The sequence below is a fragment of the Parasteatoda tepidariorum genome, chromosome 4, assembly GCF_043381705.1.
Source record: "Parasteatoda tepidariorum isolate YZ-2023 chromosome 4, CAS_Ptep_4.0, whole genome shotgun sequence".
Taxonomy (NCBI): Eukaryota; Metazoa; Arthropoda; class Arachnida; order Araneae; family Theridiidae; genus Parasteatoda; species Parasteatoda tepidariorum.
This window is the reverse complement of record NC_092207.1, coordinates 66,305,066-66,327,183: the sequence shown is the minus strand read 5'-3', so window position 1 is coordinate 66,327,183 and position 22,118 is coordinate 66,305,066. Positions and strand designations below refer to the sequence as shown.

Here is a 22,118-nt window from a genome sequence, read left to right as displayed (position 1 = left end):
CTACAAAGCCTTAAATTTTTTGTGCATGTAATTAAAGTTATAAATTTTTAACTGCTAACTATATTTTGTTTTGTGCTAAAAGTTTAATTTTCGATATAAGAAAAATTACAATTTATATAACAAATCATCAAAATCACTATGTACATTTTTATGTAAAAGACGTCAAATTTGACTATTCATTTGCATGAGCATTAAAATATTATTTGAAATAAATATTCAGAGTTGTATGCATTTGAAAATGCCGTTATAAGGAATCTATTATAATTCTTACAAGAAAATTAAATTGTTTCATTTCTATCATTCCTATATATGAAATATGCGATAATATACAAGGAAACTATGTAACCCTTCCATACTAGGCTTTTTATAATGAATTGTAAAATTTGGTTATAGGTAAAATAATGAAGTGTACGGAGAAAAACTTTCTGGTATACTTACCAGACTGTATAAAAATTACATTTTTGACAACAACAACAAAAAAAAACATTATTCAGGTTAATAAAATTAAAGCACATTGTAACGAATTAGCGGAAATTCTTGTTTTCAAAATTATAGTTCTTATTACCACATATTTAGTAAAAAATACAACACTGAAAAGTAAATTTAACTGAATAAATGTTTTGAAAAACCAGTAAGTAAATTTAACAGAATAAATGCATGTTCTACAAACTTTAACTCATTTACCAAATTTCAACACATATTTTAAACAATATTTTGTAGCTGATTTTTCCGAAATCATTACCAAAGTGGCCAGAAACTTGGTAAATTTTACCATATTCTGGTGGTTTTGAACCATATTTTGAGATAACACTCATTATCCTTACACAGTAAATTAAAAATGTAACTGGTTTTTTAAAAATGCATCAGTACGTTTAATGCTCTGAATATTTTAGCAAATTAACACTCCAAGAGGAAAAGGATTAGGTGGTTCAAGTATCCTTAATTACATGCTGTATGTGAGAGGGAACCATAGAGATTATGACCACTGGTCAGAAGAAGGAGCAACTGGATGGTCATGGAAAGACGTTTATCCTTATTTTCTTAAATCCGAAAACAATACTAATCAGGAATTTGTAAAGGACGGTAAGTAACGCTTTTTTTGTACTTTAAAAAATGAAACGAAAGAAAAAAATATACATCTAAACATATGAATTTAACCGGTCGGGATAGCCTGGTTGGTAGGGCACTGGACTCACTTTCGTGAGATAGAGAATTTAAAAATTCCCCGTGTAAGACTGTTGCTCGTTAAATCTGTTGGGTCACAAAGTCTTCCATGTTCCTATGAGAAATTATACCTCTTGGGGTACTGAATTGGAGATTGATCATTCTCTGATTCAGGTGAAAATTACGATCTGTGGATGAATGTATGAATGGGTTCACCATACAAACTGTCGTGACGTATGGGTGTGGCAGAAGTTGAATTCTTGGCAATAGCTGGCGAAAATGGAAAACAAGATCAATCTCCTTAGCCTCAATCTCCTTAGCTATGGCGAGTCTCGATGACTCAGGGAATAGGGCGTTCGCTTTCCAATGCGGCGAACCGGATTCGAATCCCAGTCGATACGAATTCCGCATCCAGCTTGCACCAACCACAGTGAAGACGTGAAATATCCTCAATGGTGGACGGATCATGGGTTAGAGTCCCCTTGCAGTCAGGCTAACCGAGGCAGTTTCTCATGGTCTTCCTCTCCATGTAACGCAAATGCGGGTTAGCTCCATCAAAAAGCCCTCCACAAGGGCAAATTTCTCCCAATACTTGATCCAGGAGTTCCCTTGTCTTCTGGATTGGGTTAAAAATTACAAGACTACGGAATTAAACATTAATAATCGTAAACCCATTAAATTGGGTCTGCTGTTCAACGACGGTTATAAAATTAAATAAAATGGCCTACGACTATAACAACAACAACAACGAATTTAACATACGCTTAGAGAATATAAAACTAATGTCTTGTCATTTTTAACATTAACAAAACAAAGAAATATCTTTTCCACCTCAAGCAAAATCAAAAAGTGAAGGCTAAATAGTTTGTAAGCCATTTTATATGATAAGGGTTAAACAATTCTTTGTGTTAATATTAATGAACATTTTATTCATTTAATGTTTTAAAACTTTTTATAGTTTTGGCTACAAAGCGAATTTCTTATGACAGTATTCAAGACAAAAACATAAATATCATTTTTAACACTTCAAGTTTGCCTACTTTAATCAAATTAAGATTTGTGGGATAAAATATTACAAGAACAATAAATAAGAAGATTTGTAATAATAAGAAAAGTATCTGTGTCATAGCTGATTCGGTGAAGACAGTTTAATGAAATTCAATTTAAATTTACTATCAATTCTTTTAAACTTACAAGTATGTTTCATGAAAAATAACATAAATGCCATACTTATAAAATCAATAAAATATTAAATAGCTTATAAAATAATATTTTTTTTTATAATATTTTAAATAGTTTCTTTCCGATTTTTTTAAAAGATTTTAATTAAGCAGAAACATAACAAAAAAATTGAGATAAAAAACTATGAAATTCCTAAAATTGATGCAAAATATATAATAATCTAGTTCCTTGAAAGATGTTTGATTTAATAATGTATTAAAGGTAATTTATTTTTTTTAAATAATTACCAATACTTTAAAACATTTTAACTTACACAAAGTACATATTTCGATGATGTTAATTGTACAATACTTAACAGGTTATCATAGCAAAGATGGCTATCTTACTGTTGAAGATCTACAGTACTCAAGCGAGTTAATTGATGCTTTTGCCCAAGCAGCACCCGAACGTGGATATAAATATCGAGATATAAATGGCGCTAAACAAACTGGTAATATGCATTTTTGTCTAATTATGCTAAGCAAACTAATATGCATTTTTGTTTATTTGTAATAAACAAATTAGTATGTATTTTTATCGAATTATGTTCAACTGACTGGAACGCATTTTTATTTAATTGTGCCAAACAAACTAGTGTGTCTTAACTAGTGTATTCTTAAGTTGCTGTCTCATCAACAAACAACTTAAGAATTCAAGAGGAATGCGGTTTGGTCCCTCTGGAAGAAAGGAGACAAATGTTAACTGTTAAATTTACAAATAATGCCCATAGTCTTGACGAGGGGCACATTTCACATCGTACTATTATAAACTGGAATAAGAAATCTAGACTCAAAAGGTCATCTCCCCTTCTGTTTGACAGGGCCATCAGAGAAAAAATTCACCTTAAACCCGAAGACTGTCTTATCAGAAACGAAACTCCCGCTATTGGAGTTGTTCCAGAGAATACGACAATCTGTCTAGAACTCATCGAGCCCTGCTCGAAAAAAGACCATGCGAATAAACTCAAGGAAATTGGGATGAAAACTATCGACTCTCTATCTGGCCTCAATCATGTCAGGGCTTTTACTGATGGATCTTCTGACTCCACCTTCACCAACGGAGGTGCGGGAGTGGTACTGCTCCTTCCTGATGATCAAAGACGAGAATTCGCAACTGGTGCTGGAAAAATCGCATCTAATTTTACAGCAGAATTGATAGCCATTTCTACGGCTATCGAAACGTACATCAATCTTGAACCTTCGGAGCAGCTTAGTGGTATCACCATCTTCAGCGACTGCAGGTCTGCCTTACAGGCCCTCAGCAAAGGTACCTCAAGCCTTGTCCTGAATATCATAGAACAACTTGGACAACTTCAGCGCCTCCGGAAAAATTGCTTCTTGCAGTGGATTCCCGCCCATGTGAACCTAGAGTTTAATGAAATAGCTGATTCCTTGGCTAAAAATGCCAGAGATCTAAATCAAAACTCAATCCCAACCACGTTGGCAGATGCAAATGCTTATGCAAAATCAAGACTATTCACCCCTTTAAAAATCAAAGCCCACGATCAAATAACTAATCTTGACATCGATAGGAAGACAGCCACTACTCTCATCAGACTAAGAACAAAACATCATAAAAACATGAAAATTTCTACAGATAAGACTAGAAAATATCAAAACTGTGGCAACTGTCTTAATGTGGAACTGACACCATATCATGTTTTTAACTGCCCTGCAGTCGCTGCAGGCCTTCACCTCTTAAACTACCCCACAGAAGAGGATTTGTATTCTTTTAATGCCATAGAAATAACAAAAACTATTCAAGCACACCATGAAATATGATTCAATAGAGGATACGACACCAACCAACCAACTAGTGTTTATTTTTATCTAATTGTGCTATACAAATTGAAATGTATTTTTATCTAATTATGCTAGGCAAACTAATATGCATTTTTGTCTATTTGTTCTAAACAAATTGATATGTATTTTTATCGAATTATGTTCAACATAATAGTATGCCTTTTTATCTAATTGTGCTATACAAATTGAAATGCATTTTTATCTAACTATGCTAAGCAAACTAGTATGCATTTTTGTTTATTTGTACTAAACAAATTGGTATGTATTTTTATCTAATTATGTTCAACAAACGGGTAAGCATTTTTATTTAATTTTGCTAAACAAACTGGTGTGCATTTTTATCTAATTGTGCTAAAAAAAACTGGTGTGCATTTTTATCTAACTGTGATAAGCAAAGTGGTTTAAATTTTTATCTAATCATATTAATCAAGCTGTCATGCATTTTTGTTTAGAAATTCTCCTTGATAAATATACACTTCAAAAAAGACTTGGATTTTGGATTCCTTTGATTTTTTTACTGCTGTAGAGTTTCAATATAGCATGGAGCTCCTATAACCTAATTTATCACGTTTATTCAGTCTTGGCTTTATTCAGTCGGTTTTTATAGGACTACATACTTGTGTCCAAATCTAAAGCTCCAAAGCTCTTCAATTTTAAGCTGAATTCCAGAAACCAAGAAAACGTCTGTATTAAGTATTCAGACAATCTCGCTTAAACAATCATTTACCACAAGTATATTAAATAGCTACCACCCCTTGCTCGACCCGAGCTTAGGTACCACATTTTGAAAGTAAAACGCTAAAACTATTTGGATTTTTTTTTCGTATTCCTTATATTTTATCGAATGTTTGATCGAAATCAAAAAGTAAAAGATTCATGAACAGAGACCAAAAAAAATACGTTTTGAATTACAGTCAGTCTATGTTAAGAACTCCTCTCGCCCTTCGTTTGAGTCTTTGGCGGTGACTATGGTTGACAGGCTTAACTATGTCATATAGGGATGTTAGGTCAATAAAGACGCGTTTTGGATACGGCCGGTGAAAAAAAAAAGGAATCAGGAATAAACGAAACTCCCTTCTTTGATATGCACTATTTCTTGTTTCTAACTCATCAGACGGCTTTACACTTTGTGACAAGGGGAGATTAAATTAAAGGACTTTAGGTTGCAATTATAACCAGGTTATATAGTTGGTGACTGTATACTGCTCTGAACAAAAATTATTTTGATCAGTTTTTCATTTTAAAAATTAAATTCAACAATTATGCATGGAGGTAAATTAAATTGGTGGTTAACTTGGAGGAAAATTAAATTGATGGACTTTAGGTTGCAATTATAACCAGGTTATATATTTGGTGACTGTATTACTGCTCTAAAACAAAAATTATTTTTATCAGCTTTTCATTTTAAAAATTAAATTCAACAATTATGCTTTTACATGGAAGAAAATTAAATTGGTGGACTTTAGGTTGCAATTATAACCAGGTTATATAGTTGGTGACTGTATTACTGCTCCAAACAAAAATTATTTTGATCAGTTTTTCATTTTAAAAATTAAATTCAACAATTATGCTTTTACATGAAGGAAAAGTAAATTGGTGGACTTTAGGTTGCAATTATAACCAGGTTATATAGTTAGTGACTGTATTACCAAGGTGAAATAATCAGTATTTTTTTCATTCATTGTTATTATATACTAACAAGTATTGAAATGCTAAAATCAGCATCATTTCAGAGTGACACTGCAAATAACTTTCAAACGAGTGAAAGGAAAGAGGGGAAAAATCATTTTTTCCAACCCAAAGAGGTCTAAGTAAAAAATTTAAAAAAATAAATGCTTTTTGAAAACATAATAATAATAAATGCTTTTTCAAGTACTATTGTCAATTATTTTAAATATACTTCTTGTAACTTTTAAATTAACCCTTTAATGCCCAATTTTTTTAAAATAATATTTTTGTATAAAATGTTAAATTCAAATTATATTATGAAAACCCTATATGAAAACTACTGTATTTTACCTTTTACGAAAAAAATAATATCAAGAAATAATAAATTTATCAAAATCTAAAATCACACAAGATTCCTGAAGAATATAGAGAATATTCTTGTACTTTTTTGATATGATAAAAAACAATTTCTGAGTCGAACTTGAAAAACGGTTTTTATTTATTTCAGGATTTTATAAAATCCAAGGAACTATTAGAAATGGAAGAAGATGTAGCACTGCTAAAGCCTTTCTTGTCCCTGCTCAAAACAGGAAAAATTTGAATATTTTAACAAATGCATTAGTGACGAAGGTAACATATGCGCCCCTTTTGAAAAAAAAATTTTTGAATAAAATACTTCATAACACAAATTTCATAGATTTTATTTGAATATATGTTGCTGCCAACGTGAATAGTCTGTTATTATTAATACCAACCGGCCAATATAAGTATTAACCAAATAGGCTGGTTATAATAATAATTTAAGCAAATTCATCACATTAAGCGGTTGCTAGTAATAATTACCTATGAAGTTTGGTTATTGTAATTCTTTTGCGTTTTTATTGGGGATATTTCCGTATCATGATCTGCTACGCCAACTACAATCGCCAAACTGTCAAATTGATTTTAAACTAAAAGATAAAAATAATAATAAATAAAAAAAGAAACATGTAAATATTTGCCCGGGCTTGGTGACGAGTTATACCTTTTTAGTTGGTCCCCATCGGTGATACTTTTTTTTTCTGGTAACTTACGGGCCGCTGCCCGTAAGTTGCCAAGACTTGCGATTATTCTGCCATAAATCACTTATTATTAATTTTAACCAGTTAGTATTAATAATAGGTTTTATTACTTAACCGTTGCGCATATACAAAGAGGCATATTCATATCCCAATGCTATATAAACCAATTAATTACGCTGACCAAACTTCAGTGGTTATTGTTAATAATGACTGGTTAATGTGAATTATTTGGGATATTTCTCGCTTCGACCAAAAGAAGTGGTTATTATAAATATTAATCGGTTAGTATTAATAATAATCGGATTTAGTACTTAAACATATGTAGTTATTCCTTTTATAATACTTGGTTAAATTATTATTCATGGTTAAATTATTATTTTTTAAAAATTATCTCATTAAAAATGGTTATTGCAAAGCAGTATTTTATTAAATTTTATTTCTCAGATCAAGTAAAAGACGGTTATCATAAATTTTTCTAAAAAGGTAAAATAATTCTGTCGCTGTAAAAAAAAAATTAGTACATTTTCGTTTTTGATTTTAACTTTTTTGTGGGATAAAATTACAGTGCAAATTTATCAAAGCATTCCCGAGAAGAAATTTAACTAACGAAAAGAATTACTAACTACATGACTTGGTCGAGTCATATATGCTTTCATGCCTATCTCATATTGTATTATTAAATTTAGAATAAGTATACAACTTTTTAAATATTTAAATTAAAAGAAAAACTTAGTGACATATTACTGAATTTCATTTTGAATTGCAAAAAAAAAAATTGTCAATGCTTGGAATTTAAAAAAAAAAACTAATAGGATGTTCCTATCTAGTTCTATTCACAAACTTTGATAATTTATTGTATTTGAAAAAGTGGTTTTTTATAATATAAACAAGAAACAAAGTTCAACCTTTAGTAGCCATAAAATTATTTGAAAATATTTTTATAATTGTCATAGGTTTGATCATTTACCTTCAACTATTCAAATTCTTTAATTGATGTTCATTATCCTGAAATCTTTAGATTCTAATAAAGAAAAAAGAAGCCTATGGAGTTCTCTTTGAAAAGAATGGCCAAAAATATGAAGTTCATGCTACGAAAGAAGTTATTGTTAGTGGTGGCACGATTAACTCCCCACAACTCTTGATGCTCTCGGGTATCGGGCCGAGAGATCATTTAGAACAATTAGGAGTAAGTTTTTAAAGAACATATTATTCTAGTTTAATATTATTATAAACTGCATTTTTAAAAAGTTCGCTTACAAAACACAGACTAACCCGAGCTCCTCAAACACTGAGAAAAGCTAAAACTGTTTGTTTTCCGTTATTCTTATAAGGAAATGAATTTAGGCGACCCAGGCCCATACGCAAGAGTCTGATGTCCCGCAGTCACGAAAGCAACCACAACCAGCACGAAAGACCAAGCAATTTGCGGACACAAGGGAAGCCCCGAGTCACGCAAGATTAAATGCACCATAATCGCGTTGACGAGCACAGGAGACCAGAAGCCCCAGTCGAAACCCGACCACTACCATGCGTGGGCCAGTCTCCGACCAGAAGGCGAGAAAGTCTCTCACCAAAACCACAACAACTTCATTAAGAATACATTTGAACAAAACATTAGAACACAGACAAAAGGAAAAAAGCATTACAGAACAAAGATCAGAGTTGATCTGCTAGGCGGATTACAAAAGTCGACTGTAGGTCTCTTTTCGTGGTTGGAGTCACTTGTGGTTTAGAGTCTCATTTAAATATAGGCTAAAGTCAGTCCCAGTATTTTGTTCTTCTTTGGACCCCTCGTACTACTCTCTTGTACAAAACATAGTTCTTGCTTACAGCGCTATGGTCTATGCTGGTTCGTCTCATTGCAATTCACACATTTTTTCGTTCCTTGACAGGAGTCAGCTCTACGACGGGTGCGTCGCAATTGGAGCAAGTCTCTGATTGATTGCAATCTCTGGCCATATGGCCTAAGCGATTGCATGGTCAGCTCTACGACTGGTGCGTCGCAATTGGAGCAAGTCTCTGATTGATTGCAATCTCTGGCCATATGGCCTAAGCGATTGCATTTGTAACACCTGAGCGGTCGTAGGTACTCGTTGAGTCTGTAGCGCTTCCACCCAACGTTCACTTCGTCACGTTTTATAATTTTCTTAAATCTCAATGGCTCACGTGTGACTACCCAGTGGTGTCCTGCTTTGCGTTTAATGGGGAACGAAACTTCAAATTCTCCCTCTTTAAAATCCTCGTTGCAGTCCCTAATTTGTCTAGTGAGTCCTTCTTTGGTTAATGGCTGTGGTAGCCCAAAAATTATTATTATTGGCTTTTTCCTGCTGGGCACTTCGTACTTTAGTTTTTTACTCAGGCTTTTTTCATTGATTTACTCTTTCACGGTGGCTAAGTCTTGTCTGCTATCGAGCTCTGTTAGCACTTTACCAGTTCGGGTTGTCCTTAGCTCTCTGACTCTGAATTCTGATTCAGTTGGGTCAATATTCTCTTTTAGGACTCTTTCGACTTCCTCGGGAGGAGCGCTCTTCTTTGATTCGACCATCAGGATGTGTTTTTTGGATTTTTTAGATCGCCAAGTCTCTCAGCCGCTTTGATCGCTTCAGCATAAGTTATTGGGCTCTTTTTGTCTTTATTTTTAATCACTAAGTTTAGAGCTCTTTCGGCTTCCGCTTGTCGACCCTTTGTAAAGGACAGTAGGGAATTTTGTTTAGAAATAGTTTGCGAAAACTCAACTGCTACCTGTGCGAATTCTGCAACCGCCAAAGCATTCAGCGTCTTGCCCTGGTGCTTCTTAAGTAGTCGATTCATTTTTTCTAACAGGATTTGCGACTCAGCTGCCCAATCTCTTTGGCTAGCCTCAAAAGAGTCCTCAAAAGATGCGTGCACCCAATCGTCCTCTTCGCTATCCGACATTCTCAAATCTCAAAATCTCTGCTCTATTAGCTTTATTCGTCTTCGTCGGTCATCCCCTCTGTGAGCGTTGGTCGTCAAACGACGTTTCTCCTCCGAATCACGATCAAGGTGTAGAGCAGAAGGTAGAGCTTGGTGTTGTTTGACCGACGTTTAAGAGTTTTCACGGGGAATAGTCACTGACGACTTGTTCCACCGTAAGTATTCTATTAAGAATTACTTTTAAGCAACTTTCAAACTCTAAGGGAGTCTGAGGTCCGTTATTCTTATAAATAAAACTAACCAATGTAAATAAAACACTAGTGACACAAAAACACACTGAAATGACTGCATTTGTCCATTTCTATGTCATTATTTGTACTTATATTACGTTGGTTAGCTTCATTTATGCATAGCACAAATACCGTTTTTTTAAAAATAATTTTATAATTCCTGCTTTAAATTAAAATAAAAATATCACAAGCGCCAGAAAAATGTTTTTTAATGTAAAAATTTTAAAGTAAACCCTTTGGTAAAGAACACTATTTATTATAATTTCTAATTAAATATTTGCTACTGAGAATTAAACGTTGCAATATTGCTCAAGAAACAAAATAATCGGTTCTAAAAACTGCGCAGACGAAAAGGCAGAAGTGCGGATAAGACGAAGAAAAAAACCAAAAAGAAAGAGGTCTTTTGGACATGGTGAAAGAACACACATTTATCTAAAATAAATTTCCATAATGCTATGATTTAGATCAACTTAAATTAATATAATCTTATTTAATTTTAATTTCCATAAATTTTATATGTTTTTAAATATGATTTTGTTTTGTTAATTAAATAATGCATAAGAAAGAAAAAGAAACTCACGAACTATTGGGTTGTTCGGAAAGTAATTTCGTTTTTTTTTGGGGGGGGGCGGGAAATGAAAGACAATTTTTGTATAATGAATAAATATTTTATCAAATTATTTATTGGCCATTCTGGTCCAATACCTTTTGCCATCTTTCTGGTAGTAGCATGATTCCACGCTCATGACAGTTTTGGTCTCTGCTGCCAAAAAACTGATCCAGGTGATTTTTGACCACTTTATTTGAAGTAAAGGTTTTGCAGTCCAAAAAATTTTGTAGTGACCAGAACAAATAATAATCCGAAGGCACCAGATCTGGAGAATATGGTGGGTGTGGCAGTGTATCCCATTCAAGCTGTAAAAGCTTTTGGCGAATGACCAAACTTGTATGAAGTCTGGCATTATCTTGGTAGAACACTATACCTTTTCTGTTGATTAATTCAGGCCTTTTCTGTTGAAGTGCATCTTTCAGTTTGTCCAGCTGACGACAGTAGACTTCCGAATTAAGTGTTGTGTTATCCGTTAAATGCTCAACGAAAAACTATTCCCTTAACATCCCACCAAACAGGCAGCATCACCTTTTTTGATGGATATTGGCTTTCGAAATGCTTTGAGCCGTTTAATCTTTTTTGCTCCACGATCTCTTGCGTTTGACATTGTTATAGTCAACCCATTTTTTGTACCCAGTAATGATGCGCTTCAAAAATGGATCATTTTCCTGACGTTTGAGAAGCGAATGACAGAAGTCAACGCGACGACATAAATTTCTCTCCGTGAGAACATGGGGAACCCATACATCGAGCTTCGAGGTAAAACCCAGGCCTTTCAAGTGGTCATAAACAGTTGAATTCGATAAATTTAACCTCTCTTCGATCTCACTTGTTGTTATTCACCGATTTGCATCAACTAATGCCTTTATAAGGTTCAGCGGGCCTTTCAGAACGTGGTGCATCTTCGACATCGAAATTGCCGGATCGAAATTTTGCAAACCAATTCTGTCACTGGCGTACTGTTAACACATTTTATTCATACACATCGGTAAATTTCTTTCTGGCAGGAACAGCATTTTTACCTTTTCTATAGTAAGAAAGTAAAATATGACGAAAATGCTGTTCATTGTTCTCCATATTGAAAAGGTCACCAACCAAAAACTACTCCGTAGAATTAGTTGAATTTTTTCACACATAAGCCTTGCTATATCAGCTTTCAAAACATATCATGATAATGCGGCTTAAGTGTGAAGTTGCTTTCGAAAAAGTACAATTAAATCCTCTGTCGGAAAAACGAAATTACTTTCCGAACAACCTAGAATAATTCTGAATTGTTACAAAACTAGCTCCGAAAAGTGCAGGAACTGATATCTAATAACATTTTTGAAACTTGAACTAGTATGCTTCTTACTGAAATGCTCGATACATTTTGCCCTAAATTTTCTAAGCAAAAGGAAATTTTTTTTCAGATACCTGTCATAGCCGACCTTCCTGTGGGAAACAATCTACAAGATCATGTTGGAACGGCATTTTTAAATTTCGAGGCTCCAGGAGCTAGAGATTTATTTCAAGAACTTTTTGACACACCTCTGAGCACCATTTATAATTTCAACACTTATGGAAGAGTTAAGTATAAACTGAAAAAACTATTTTCAACACTGTAGTAGTAAGACTAAATCTACATACTTTAAAATAAGAAATGATTTAAGGTGACATTATAATACTGGGTTATAAAGTTTTCGTCACAAATTCTCTTTCACCTCCATTAGTATTTAAAAGTTTAAAGCAAAGCGAGTTCAAATAAACCAAGAGTAAACTATGAAGTTTCAAATGCTGATTTTTTTTCAAAACATGAAAATGCAAACAAATTATGGCAAGATAACTTCCTCTAATTAGTTTGCAGTTTGATGTTCTTAATTTCTTTCTTTTTTTATGTTTTAAATTTGTTTTTTGAATTTTAAAAGGCTGATTTTTTTGAAAAAAATATCGAAGCGCAAAAAAATTGTGGCAAGATAACCTCTCTACTGCGCAATCATAAGTTATCTTGCCGTAATTAGTTTGCATTTCGAGGTTTTTAAATTTTTTTTTGAAGTTTCAAACACTGAATTGTTTCTTAAACTATAAAAGTGCAAAAAAATTAGGGCAAGATAAATTCCTCACTGCGTAATCGTAAGTAATCTTGCCCTAATTGGTTTTTATTTTTATGTTTTTTAGTTTCTTTGAAGTTTTAATTGCTTATTTTTTTTCTTCAAAATATCAAAATGCAAACAAATTATGAAAAGATAACTTTCCCAGTGCGTAATGGTAAGTTTTCTTTGCCCTAATTTACTTGCGTTTGGATGTTCTGAGATTTTTCTCTCGGCACTTGAAACATCATGGTTTATATGATCTTCTTTTGTCTTTATTTTAAATTTCAAATTACTTATGTAGGTGAAAGATAATTTGCTATTAAGAGTTTCTCTGATCATATAGCATCCTCTTAAATTTGGGAGTGTTGAGGGCATGGAGTTCTCAAGTTATTATGTAAAATCCAAAAGATTTTATATAACGTTGTTTACAGTTTTTTTAAAGAAAAAATTTGGGGGAGAAAGCAACCTTTACTTAATGGTAATAAGTGGTAGTAACTTAGTGGTAGTTTACCTTAGAGTGTATTTTATGTAAGAAAAAATATTTATTAGGCTAATTTTTATCCTTCAATTTTCGCTTCATTGCCCCTGCACTTTTTGTTTTGCTGTATGGTATGGTTTTTTACACTAAATAATTTAATAATATATTATTTCATCCATCAGACTGTTTCCATCTAATATTTGGTAATAAATAATTTTAACTGCTTACATACAATATTTCTATACAATACAATACAATATTTCTATAAAACATTCTTAATTTAGACACCTTAATTGTGTTCTTACGCTAAATTTTGAGTACATATTTGAAAGTTTATGTTTTTTTATGTTTTTTTTTATCGTTTATCATGAAAGAATGCATAAACATTGTTGCAGTGATTCTTGCAATCATTTAGGAACTTGTTGACCGTAAGTTACAATTGCTTGGCAAGCATTAGGTACAAAATTATTTATTTTTTTAAACTTTATAGGCCCACTAACCAGTTTGGCTGGAGTTGAAGGTTTAGCTTGGATCAATACGAAATATCAAGATCATTCACTAGACTGGCCAGATGGACAAATCCATTTAGCTGCGTTTTCTTTCGCTTCGGATCAAGGGATTCTTTCAAAATCTTACATTGAAATATCAGATGAAGTAAGATATAGAAAGCAATAACTGTAAATTTTTCTTTGGAGTTGGCTTTTCAGTAAATGAGTTCTAAGACTGTGTGCAGGATTATTTAATTATAGTAATTAAATCTAAAGGTACGTATAGTAAAAATGCAATCCTAACTCCATATTGCCGCTTCTTCCAAGAACTCCATTTTGTTTACTTTACGAGATTCAAAAATAGTTAGTAAAATGGCATCTATCATATAAAACTTTTGTTTGTAACTGAGTTTGTATTTATTTTTAATTGATAACGCTAACCAGAAAGTATCATTAACATGCACGCATTGTTGTTATCATTTTGCGTAATATTGGAAAAGCTTAGAACCAGTTTCAAAAAACAAAAACAAAAACTTAGCAAATATAATAAATCAAATTAAAAGTTACTGCGTTGAATATAATAAATACTATTTATTTTCGGAGTAATATAAATAATATTATTCACTCCTGAACGACTTTACTCCGAAAAAAAAAGTATTATCCTAATATGTGTTCTTCTTCGAAAAATGACGGAAAACCAATGGTAGTGCCCAAGTGCCAGACACACTGAGCTAATTGTTAAGACTCGATTCCCTGTAAATCACCGGAGTCAAGAATCACTGACAGCAGTGAGTGATAGGGTGGTTGATAACTCTAATCAGTCTACAAAGGTACTTTGGAAGGTACTATATTTACGTATTGAACTTACCAAGTATGTAATATATATTTCTGTAAGTAGGTAGGTATTTTATTTACGTTTATTACGAGCTGAAAATTAGGCTATTGATGGCGACGATCTGGGAAACTTCCCAGAAGATGATCAGAGGACTTGCTGTCACAATTTTGATACTCTGCAGAATATTGTTCCCCCGCTTTGGTAGCGCGACAACCTACGCACGAAGTCAAGCACTTTGCGGTAGAACAGTTTAAAGAGGACCAATGCCGTGCGCCAACGGTCCTTACGCAAGCAGATCAAAGTGGTCACTCACTCGCCCGCTTACTGACCACAGCCAGTGATGCTTGACTTTGGCGTTTGATTGGCAATTGTGTCTTTACGATCAGTCCACAGCAGGAATAGCCAACAAAGGGACAAGGGGTGTGGAATTTTGGTTCTCGTTAAACTGTTCTGTTATAAAACGCACGACTCGCGCGCAAGCCGTCAGGCTATCAAAGCAAGAGATCTATCTCCTCCGAAGAAGTTTAAAATTGTGATGACATTGCTTCGGATCATCCTCAGGGATGCATCCCAGACCATCGCCAATAGTCCATTGTAACGCTCACTTGTGACGTAAATGAATTAATAGTACTACTTTACATTTGCTAGACGGAGCACTACAAAGTAATTAAACCCCTATTTCGATTAAGTCGAAGCATGAGCAAAGGGGTAGAAAGACCTCGAGTATGAAAATATACAGTAGAATTTGTTTTGAAACCAAATACATCCCTCGAAAAAATTTCTCTGGTTTATTTCTATTTATTTGTTATTTTCAGGAAACTAAATTTGCATTGTTTAATTTATTATATTACTTTGTTTAGATTTATGATCAAGTATACAAGCCTTATGAAGGGAAAAACACGTTTACATTTTTACCTTGTGTGGTGAGACCATTAAGTCGAGGAACAATAAGATTAGCTTCCACAGATCCTAAACAACATCCATTAATTGATTCCAATCTATTCCAGTACAAAAATGACTTAGATAGGTTGGTAGAGAGTAAGTAATAAAGAATTCTGAGTAAAATGTTTTTGTTAAAATATATTTCTCATGTAATCTTTTCGGAAAAATACGTCATTTTTTTCCCAACATATTGAAAAAATTTGTAATGAATAAATGTTTACTGCATTTTTAATATCTTCAGTTTTCGGAAAAATTATTTAAAAATATTTATTTACTCTTAAGTAGTATTAGATACATGCTGTTAATAAATGTCAGGTGATTATAAGTAAGTTGAATTAAGCAGCGCTAACAAAAGTCAGCGATTCGAATCATATCTTAAATAATTCCTATCAAGTTCATTTATTCAACAGATTCTTAAAAAAAAAAAATCTGTAAATTAAGATATTTTAGGTAGTTTTCTCATAATTTTTATTTAGAAGTCTTCCTATATTTATCTACACACCATGAATAGAAAACTATTGTTTTACCCACGAATTGTTGAATTACCACGTTATTGTTCACGAATTGTTATCAAACAGAAAAAAGAAAAATCCCATAATTAAGATAAGTTCGTTTATAAACAAAGATACTAGATACTATAAAAGCTGGATAATTTCGGTTGCCATCAACAAAGAAATAATAGATAAATAAGTAAAATTTAGTGCGATATAGCTGACGTTACTTAATTTGCATGTCTAATGTAGAGCCCCTGAATTAGAGAAGTCGACTCGTCCGCCGTTTTGGAGCAAATTTTTCACAATGCGGAAGAGCTACAAGATTTGGCAACTTATCGCTACAAACAACGCTAATGTCAAGTAGAATAATTCGCAAAGAAAAGCGTATTTTCGTACATCGATTTACTTTATTTTTCGAATTTTTTTTAAATTCTTGAACAAATTCCTTTAAAATTTATTATTATTCGTATTTAAAGTAAAACTATTAATCATTACTAGATAGAAATAGTTTTTACGCATTTTTTGTTCTTTAATAATAATAAAATGAATAAAAAATCCCAGCAAATGAAGAAGAATCAGTAAATTTATATTTGCATTTGATTTAAGCTTATCTAAAATTGATGCTGGTTTTGGAACACTTATCCATGTGAGTTTTCGTGGAGGAATTTTTTAAAGGATTCGGAATAGTATCAGGCCTTAATTTTTTGTTTCCATCTTTTTTATTTACTTTAAGTTGAGATTCTTCAAAATTAAATCACGGTAAAAGATTCAGAGTTTAACTTTTGTAAAAATATTCCCATTAACTTTTCTACAACTGAAACTAATTATTTCAGCAACTTAATACAAGAATTTTTAAGAAAAAACAAACATTTATAGATCCAAATACGTAAAACGGACGAAAAATCCCATACTAAATAGATTTCTTATTATAGATGTAAACAAACTGTTTGAACTGTCAGCAACATATTACCATAAGTAACTAAAAAAAATTAAATAAGCCATCATTAAAAAATTAACTATATGATATATTAGTGAATCAAAGTAAAATACAATTGGAAATAGGTAAGCATTTTTAACAAAACAAAAGAAAAAAAATTAAAAGGGAATGCAAAACTTGGTGATTCTGAGATAAGTTTGGCGAATCGCTTGATTTTATTTATTTGGTTTTATAAAACTCAAACACAAAATTGTTAAATAAATTATCAAATGTTGTTTGCAGGTCATATTTTAAATCAGGGATGGGCAAACTTTTTTGGTCGAGGTCAAAAAATCGAGAGAAAAAAAGTTTGGTGGGCCGAGTAAAAACTTCTAGAAAAAAAAGAAAAAAAACGATGTACAAGTCTTAATTTAAATATTTAATGAGATGAATGAAATTGCGATTTCATTTTTAAAACTTCCTTATATTGGGGTTCAAAGTGCTTATTCTAAGGAACGAGGCTAAATGCTTGTCTTTTAGTCTACTTCTGAAATGATTTTTTCTAAGGTTCATAGTTGAAAACACTTGTTCACATATGTAAGATGAAGCAAACAAAGCACTGATTTTCTGGTCATGAGATATTAAATTTTAGAAACTAGCTTTTGGTAATGTTTTGCAAAACTCAAACTTTGACATGCTTAGAAACAACAATAGTGTGCAATCTTTCCATTCTCAATAAATAATGTAAGAACTCGCACCGGCAGAAAAATCCACTCCTTGGAGCTAAAAATGCCCTGTCTGCCACATGTGAAGCACAATTCACCTATGTTAGATTTTATATGTCTAAACCTCTAGAAAGACAAACGCTTGTTAGAGCTAATCTGCGGCTATTCTATAAGGAACTTCAGCTTTCAACATTTTACCAATTGAAGCTGTCTATGCTAACTATTTCCATCAATTCCACCAATAGAGAAAGTAAAAACGTCATCAGTACTTTGTTAAAAAAGAAAGAACAAAAATAGCTTTAAACAAAGTAGACAAAATAATGGATGTATAATGTATCTTGTTTATATTCGGCACGGATCGGCAAGTTAAAATTCTATTCGAGGGCCGGATAAAACCTCCCGACGGGCCACAGTTGGCCCGCGGGCCGTAGTTTGCCCATCGCTGTTTTAAATAAATATTTACTTACTAAATGCAATTTTCAATGAAAATTCTTATATTTGATACATAGTTAGAACTGAACAATTCAAATAACACCGAAAAGTTATCAGCTTATTTATTTTTAAAGAAGNAAATTTATATTTGCATTTGATTTAAGCTTATCTAAAATTGATGCTGGTTTTGGAACACTTATCCATGTGAGTTTTCGTGGAGGAATTTTTTAAAGGATTCGGAATAGTATCAGGCCTTAATTTTTTGTTTCCATCTTTTTTATTTACTTTAAGTTGAGATTCTTCAAAATTAAATCACGGTAAAAGATTCAGAGTTTAACTTTTGTAAAAATATTCCCATTAACTTTTCTACAACTGAAACTAATTATTTCAGCAACTTAATACAAGAATTTTTAAGAAAAAACAAACATTTATAGATCCAAATACGTAAAACGGACGAAAAATCCCATACTAAATAGATTTCTTATTATAGATGTAAACAAACTGTTTGAACTGTCAGCGACATATTACCATAAGTAACTAAAAAAAAATTTAAATAAGCCATGATTAAAAAATTAACTATATGATATATTAGTGAATCAAAGTAAAATAGAATTGGAAATAGGTAAACATTTTTAACAAAACAAAAGAAAAAACTTAAAATACTTACAAAGCTTGGCGATTCTGAGATAAGTATGGCGAATACTTATTCAGCCAATCGCTTGCTTTTATTTATTTGGTTTTATAAAACACAAACACACAAATTTGTTAAATAAATTAGCAAATGTAGTTTACAGGTCATATTTTAAATAAATATTGACTTGCTAAATGCAATTTTCAATGAAAATTCTTATAATTGATACATAGTTAGAACTGAACAATTCAAATAACACCGAAAAGTTATTAGCTTATTTATTTTTAGAGAAACAGACAAAAACGAGCATTCAGAAACAAATTGTAACAATATGTAAGTAAATAAATTCAATAAATTATAAATAAATGAGTATTTGCCTCACATAAGCGAGCTCCATTTTCAGGCTGTCAGTTATATCGTCTGCAAGTGGCAGCAGAAGCAACAACATATTTGTCTATAATGATTTAAAATCTCTCAAACAAATTACTGTTTTGTTGCTCTAATAAATTCCAAGTCTTCCACTACATTCAAGCAGCGGTTTTTATTTTCTAATAAGGCATATGACACTTAATGATAAATAATTCACTGTAATATTACATTTTATCTGGGCTTTGTTTCGTTGAATATTTCTGCTGCTCTCCTTTCATTAAGTGAATAACACGTGAAAAAGATATCTGTTTAGCAATATGGTATTGTATTCTATGAAAGATAATTTTCTAATATATTACATCATCTTTCGGAGTGTTTTCATTGAATATTCGGTCAAAAATAAAATAATTTCATTGGTTGCATACAATAGTCTTTATACTTAGATACCTTAGTTTCAACTTTTAATTATATTTTGAGTAAATATTTATAAATGTCTAATTTTTAATATTTTTTTTAAATTTAGTAATAAAAGAATGTATAGATATTGCTGCATTCGGGTTTGTCAGTTTTTGTTGTGCAGATTCATTATTACAAGGGGTGATCAAATGAAAAGGTACGAAACGTCACGGTGGGTACAAATGTAGATTTTATTCAAAATATACACCAAAGGCCTGGGCACAACGATCCCATTGATGAACAAACCAAGGGATTCCTTGTTCCCATAATTCCTGTGACCGTGACGAGACCCTGTCCTTCACAGCGTCCTTGAGTACGTCGTCCGAGTTGAAGCGCTTCCCTTTCAGATGTTTCTCCAGTGAACCAAACACATGGAAATCGCAGGGCGACGTGTACGGACTGTAGGGCGGATGGTCCAACGTCTCCTACTTGAACTTGGCCAGTTCCATGTATGTGACTCTGGAGACGTGTGGACGCGTGTTATCATGGAGCAGAACCACACCCTCCGTGAGCAGCCCCAGTCTTTTGTTCTTGATGAACCTGCGTAAGCGTCGGAGTGTCTCACAGTACACATAGGAGTTAGTGGTTTTTCTGTGCTCGAGTTTCTGTTCCTCATACGGACTGTCGCATCATTTGGACGCCGCATTTGATAAGAGCCTGTGCTCTCTCCTGCGCATGCGGGCACCCGCGCATACTCCGATCCCAGTCAGAGACTCCAATCGCATCCCTAGATGTCTCGCTACGTTCTCCCATCGCAAATATTCAACTGTTACGTTTTTACGTCGTTTCGTACCTTTTCGATTGATCACTCCTTGTAGTTATGTTTGTTTGGTCAATACCATGAGTAAAAAAAAATTCTTATTTTATATGAAATAATTTCCGACACAGGTAAAAAAAATTTTTGCTTCCAAGAAAAATTTTAGTATATCATTATTTTACTTACTTCATCCCTAATAATTTACTACTATTTTTCTCTGGCTGGATATTTTCCTTTATAATATTGTAAAAGATAATTTTAATTGCTTACATTCAATTTTCTATAACCATAATCCTAGCTGAGACATTTTGCATACATACGTGAATTAGTATACATTTATAAATATCTTTATTTTTTACGTTTTATTCTTTTTATTTTAGTCCTGAAAGAATGCGTGGCGATTGTAACGAAAACGAAAGCGTTCCAAAGACTAGGCGCCAAAATGTTTACAACTAAATTCCCAGGATGTGAGATGTTTGAAGCCAACAGCACTTATTACTCAGAAAGTTACCTAAGATGCCTTGCAGTAGGATACACATTCAATTTATATCATCCAGTTGGCACCTGCAAGATGGGGTACGAATTAGACAAGACAACAGTTGTGGATCCTCAATTAAAGTATGTCTATTTTATACCATAAATTGTTATTCACTGCGTTATTACAGTTGAAGGATTTGGGACGAAATAGCAATGAGCTAAGAATTTGTTAATATTGTTTCCAGATACGTATTTAACAAGTTTTCGTAAATGAAAAAAGGCTCAAAAGCTTTTCTTTTTTCCGGGAGTTGCGGTGTTTTTAACCGAAAAAAAATCCTGAGCAATTTAAAGTAGAAATTATCATGAATTTCTTCTCCTGATATAATTCTAACTATATACACTGAGTGGCCAAATTATTATGACCACCCCTTCAGTCGTCTGCTTCCAACCCTATACGGCGCAATGTGCGTCGAACAGTACGTTCAGAGACATTCACAGTTGCTCCTTGATTAAGATCACTTGCAATTTGTCGCACTGTTGCTCTCCTGTTGCGCTGCACAACCCTGGCCAGCCTTCTCTCTGATCGAGCATTCAGTACCCTGTGACGACCACAAGTCTGACGTTGAGATCCGGTTTTTTGCTTGATTGTCCATTCTTTGTACACATTAACAACTGCTGCTCTAGAACACTTCACAAGTGCAGCCGTTTTGCTGATGCTCGTTCCGACACATCTCGCACCCACAATCATTCCACGTTGAAATTCAGTTAAATCACTTTTCTTTCCCATATCTGAGCAAGCAACACAGTATAACTGATGACTCACTTGTCCAGCATTCCCGTGTTATGGTTATCTTGCCCTCTATCGGCAACGCTGTGACGCAATAACTCATTTGCATAAAACTCTGAGGTGGTCATAATAATTTGGCCACTAAGTGTATTTTGGAAATATCATTTGCTTGTATTCATACCTCACACAACACTGGGCAACAATTATTTTTCCTGTTGCCTGAAATTTTTTAACACACCTTAGATACTTTCGTTCCGCTGATTTCAAACCTGCATCGGTTTTTTTTCTGCAAGCAATATATTATTTTAATGACATTTTTAGTCTATTTCTTGTCGGAATTTACAAGTTTAATAACTATGTATACAAGAAGGATTGCATGAATGCTGCATTAAACTTCGCAGAAAGTTAGGAGATATCTAGGATTAAAATTGCACAGGAACTCACGCCGGGAAATGTCGTCATACCCCGCAAAAAGCGCTTCTCTAGAAGAAACTGTTTCTTCCTATGCTTCTTAACAGGTCGTGAAAGGGAAGCGTCCCTTACCACGTACG

The 22,118-nt window shown here is 33.0% G+C and overlaps 1 protein-coding gene across 1 annotated transcript in view; it reads left to right on the top strand.

Annotated features, from left to right (window-relative positions):
- The window catches only part of LOC107438240 (L-sorbose 1-dehydrogenase), a 31,086-nt gene that overhangs the window by 7,405 nt on the left and 1,563 nt on the right, over positions 1-22,118 (top strand). The window contains exons 3-10 of the mRNA XM_016050468.3: positions 894-1,083; positions 2,705-2,836; positions 6,364-6,485; positions 7,935-8,102; positions 12,121-12,277; positions 13,749-13,912; positions 15,442-15,619; positions 20,684-20,921. Coding sequence (XP_015905954.2) covers positions 894-1,083; positions 2,705-2,836; positions 6,364-6,485; positions 7,935-8,102; positions 12,121-12,277; positions 13,749-13,912; positions 15,442-15,619; positions 20,684-20,921 — 1,349 coding nt within the window. The remainder of the gene's footprint in view (positions 1-893; positions 1,084-2,704; positions 2,837-6,363; positions 6,486-7,934; positions 8,103-12,120; positions 12,278-13,748; positions 13,913-15,441; positions 15,620-20,683; positions 20,922-22,118) is intronic.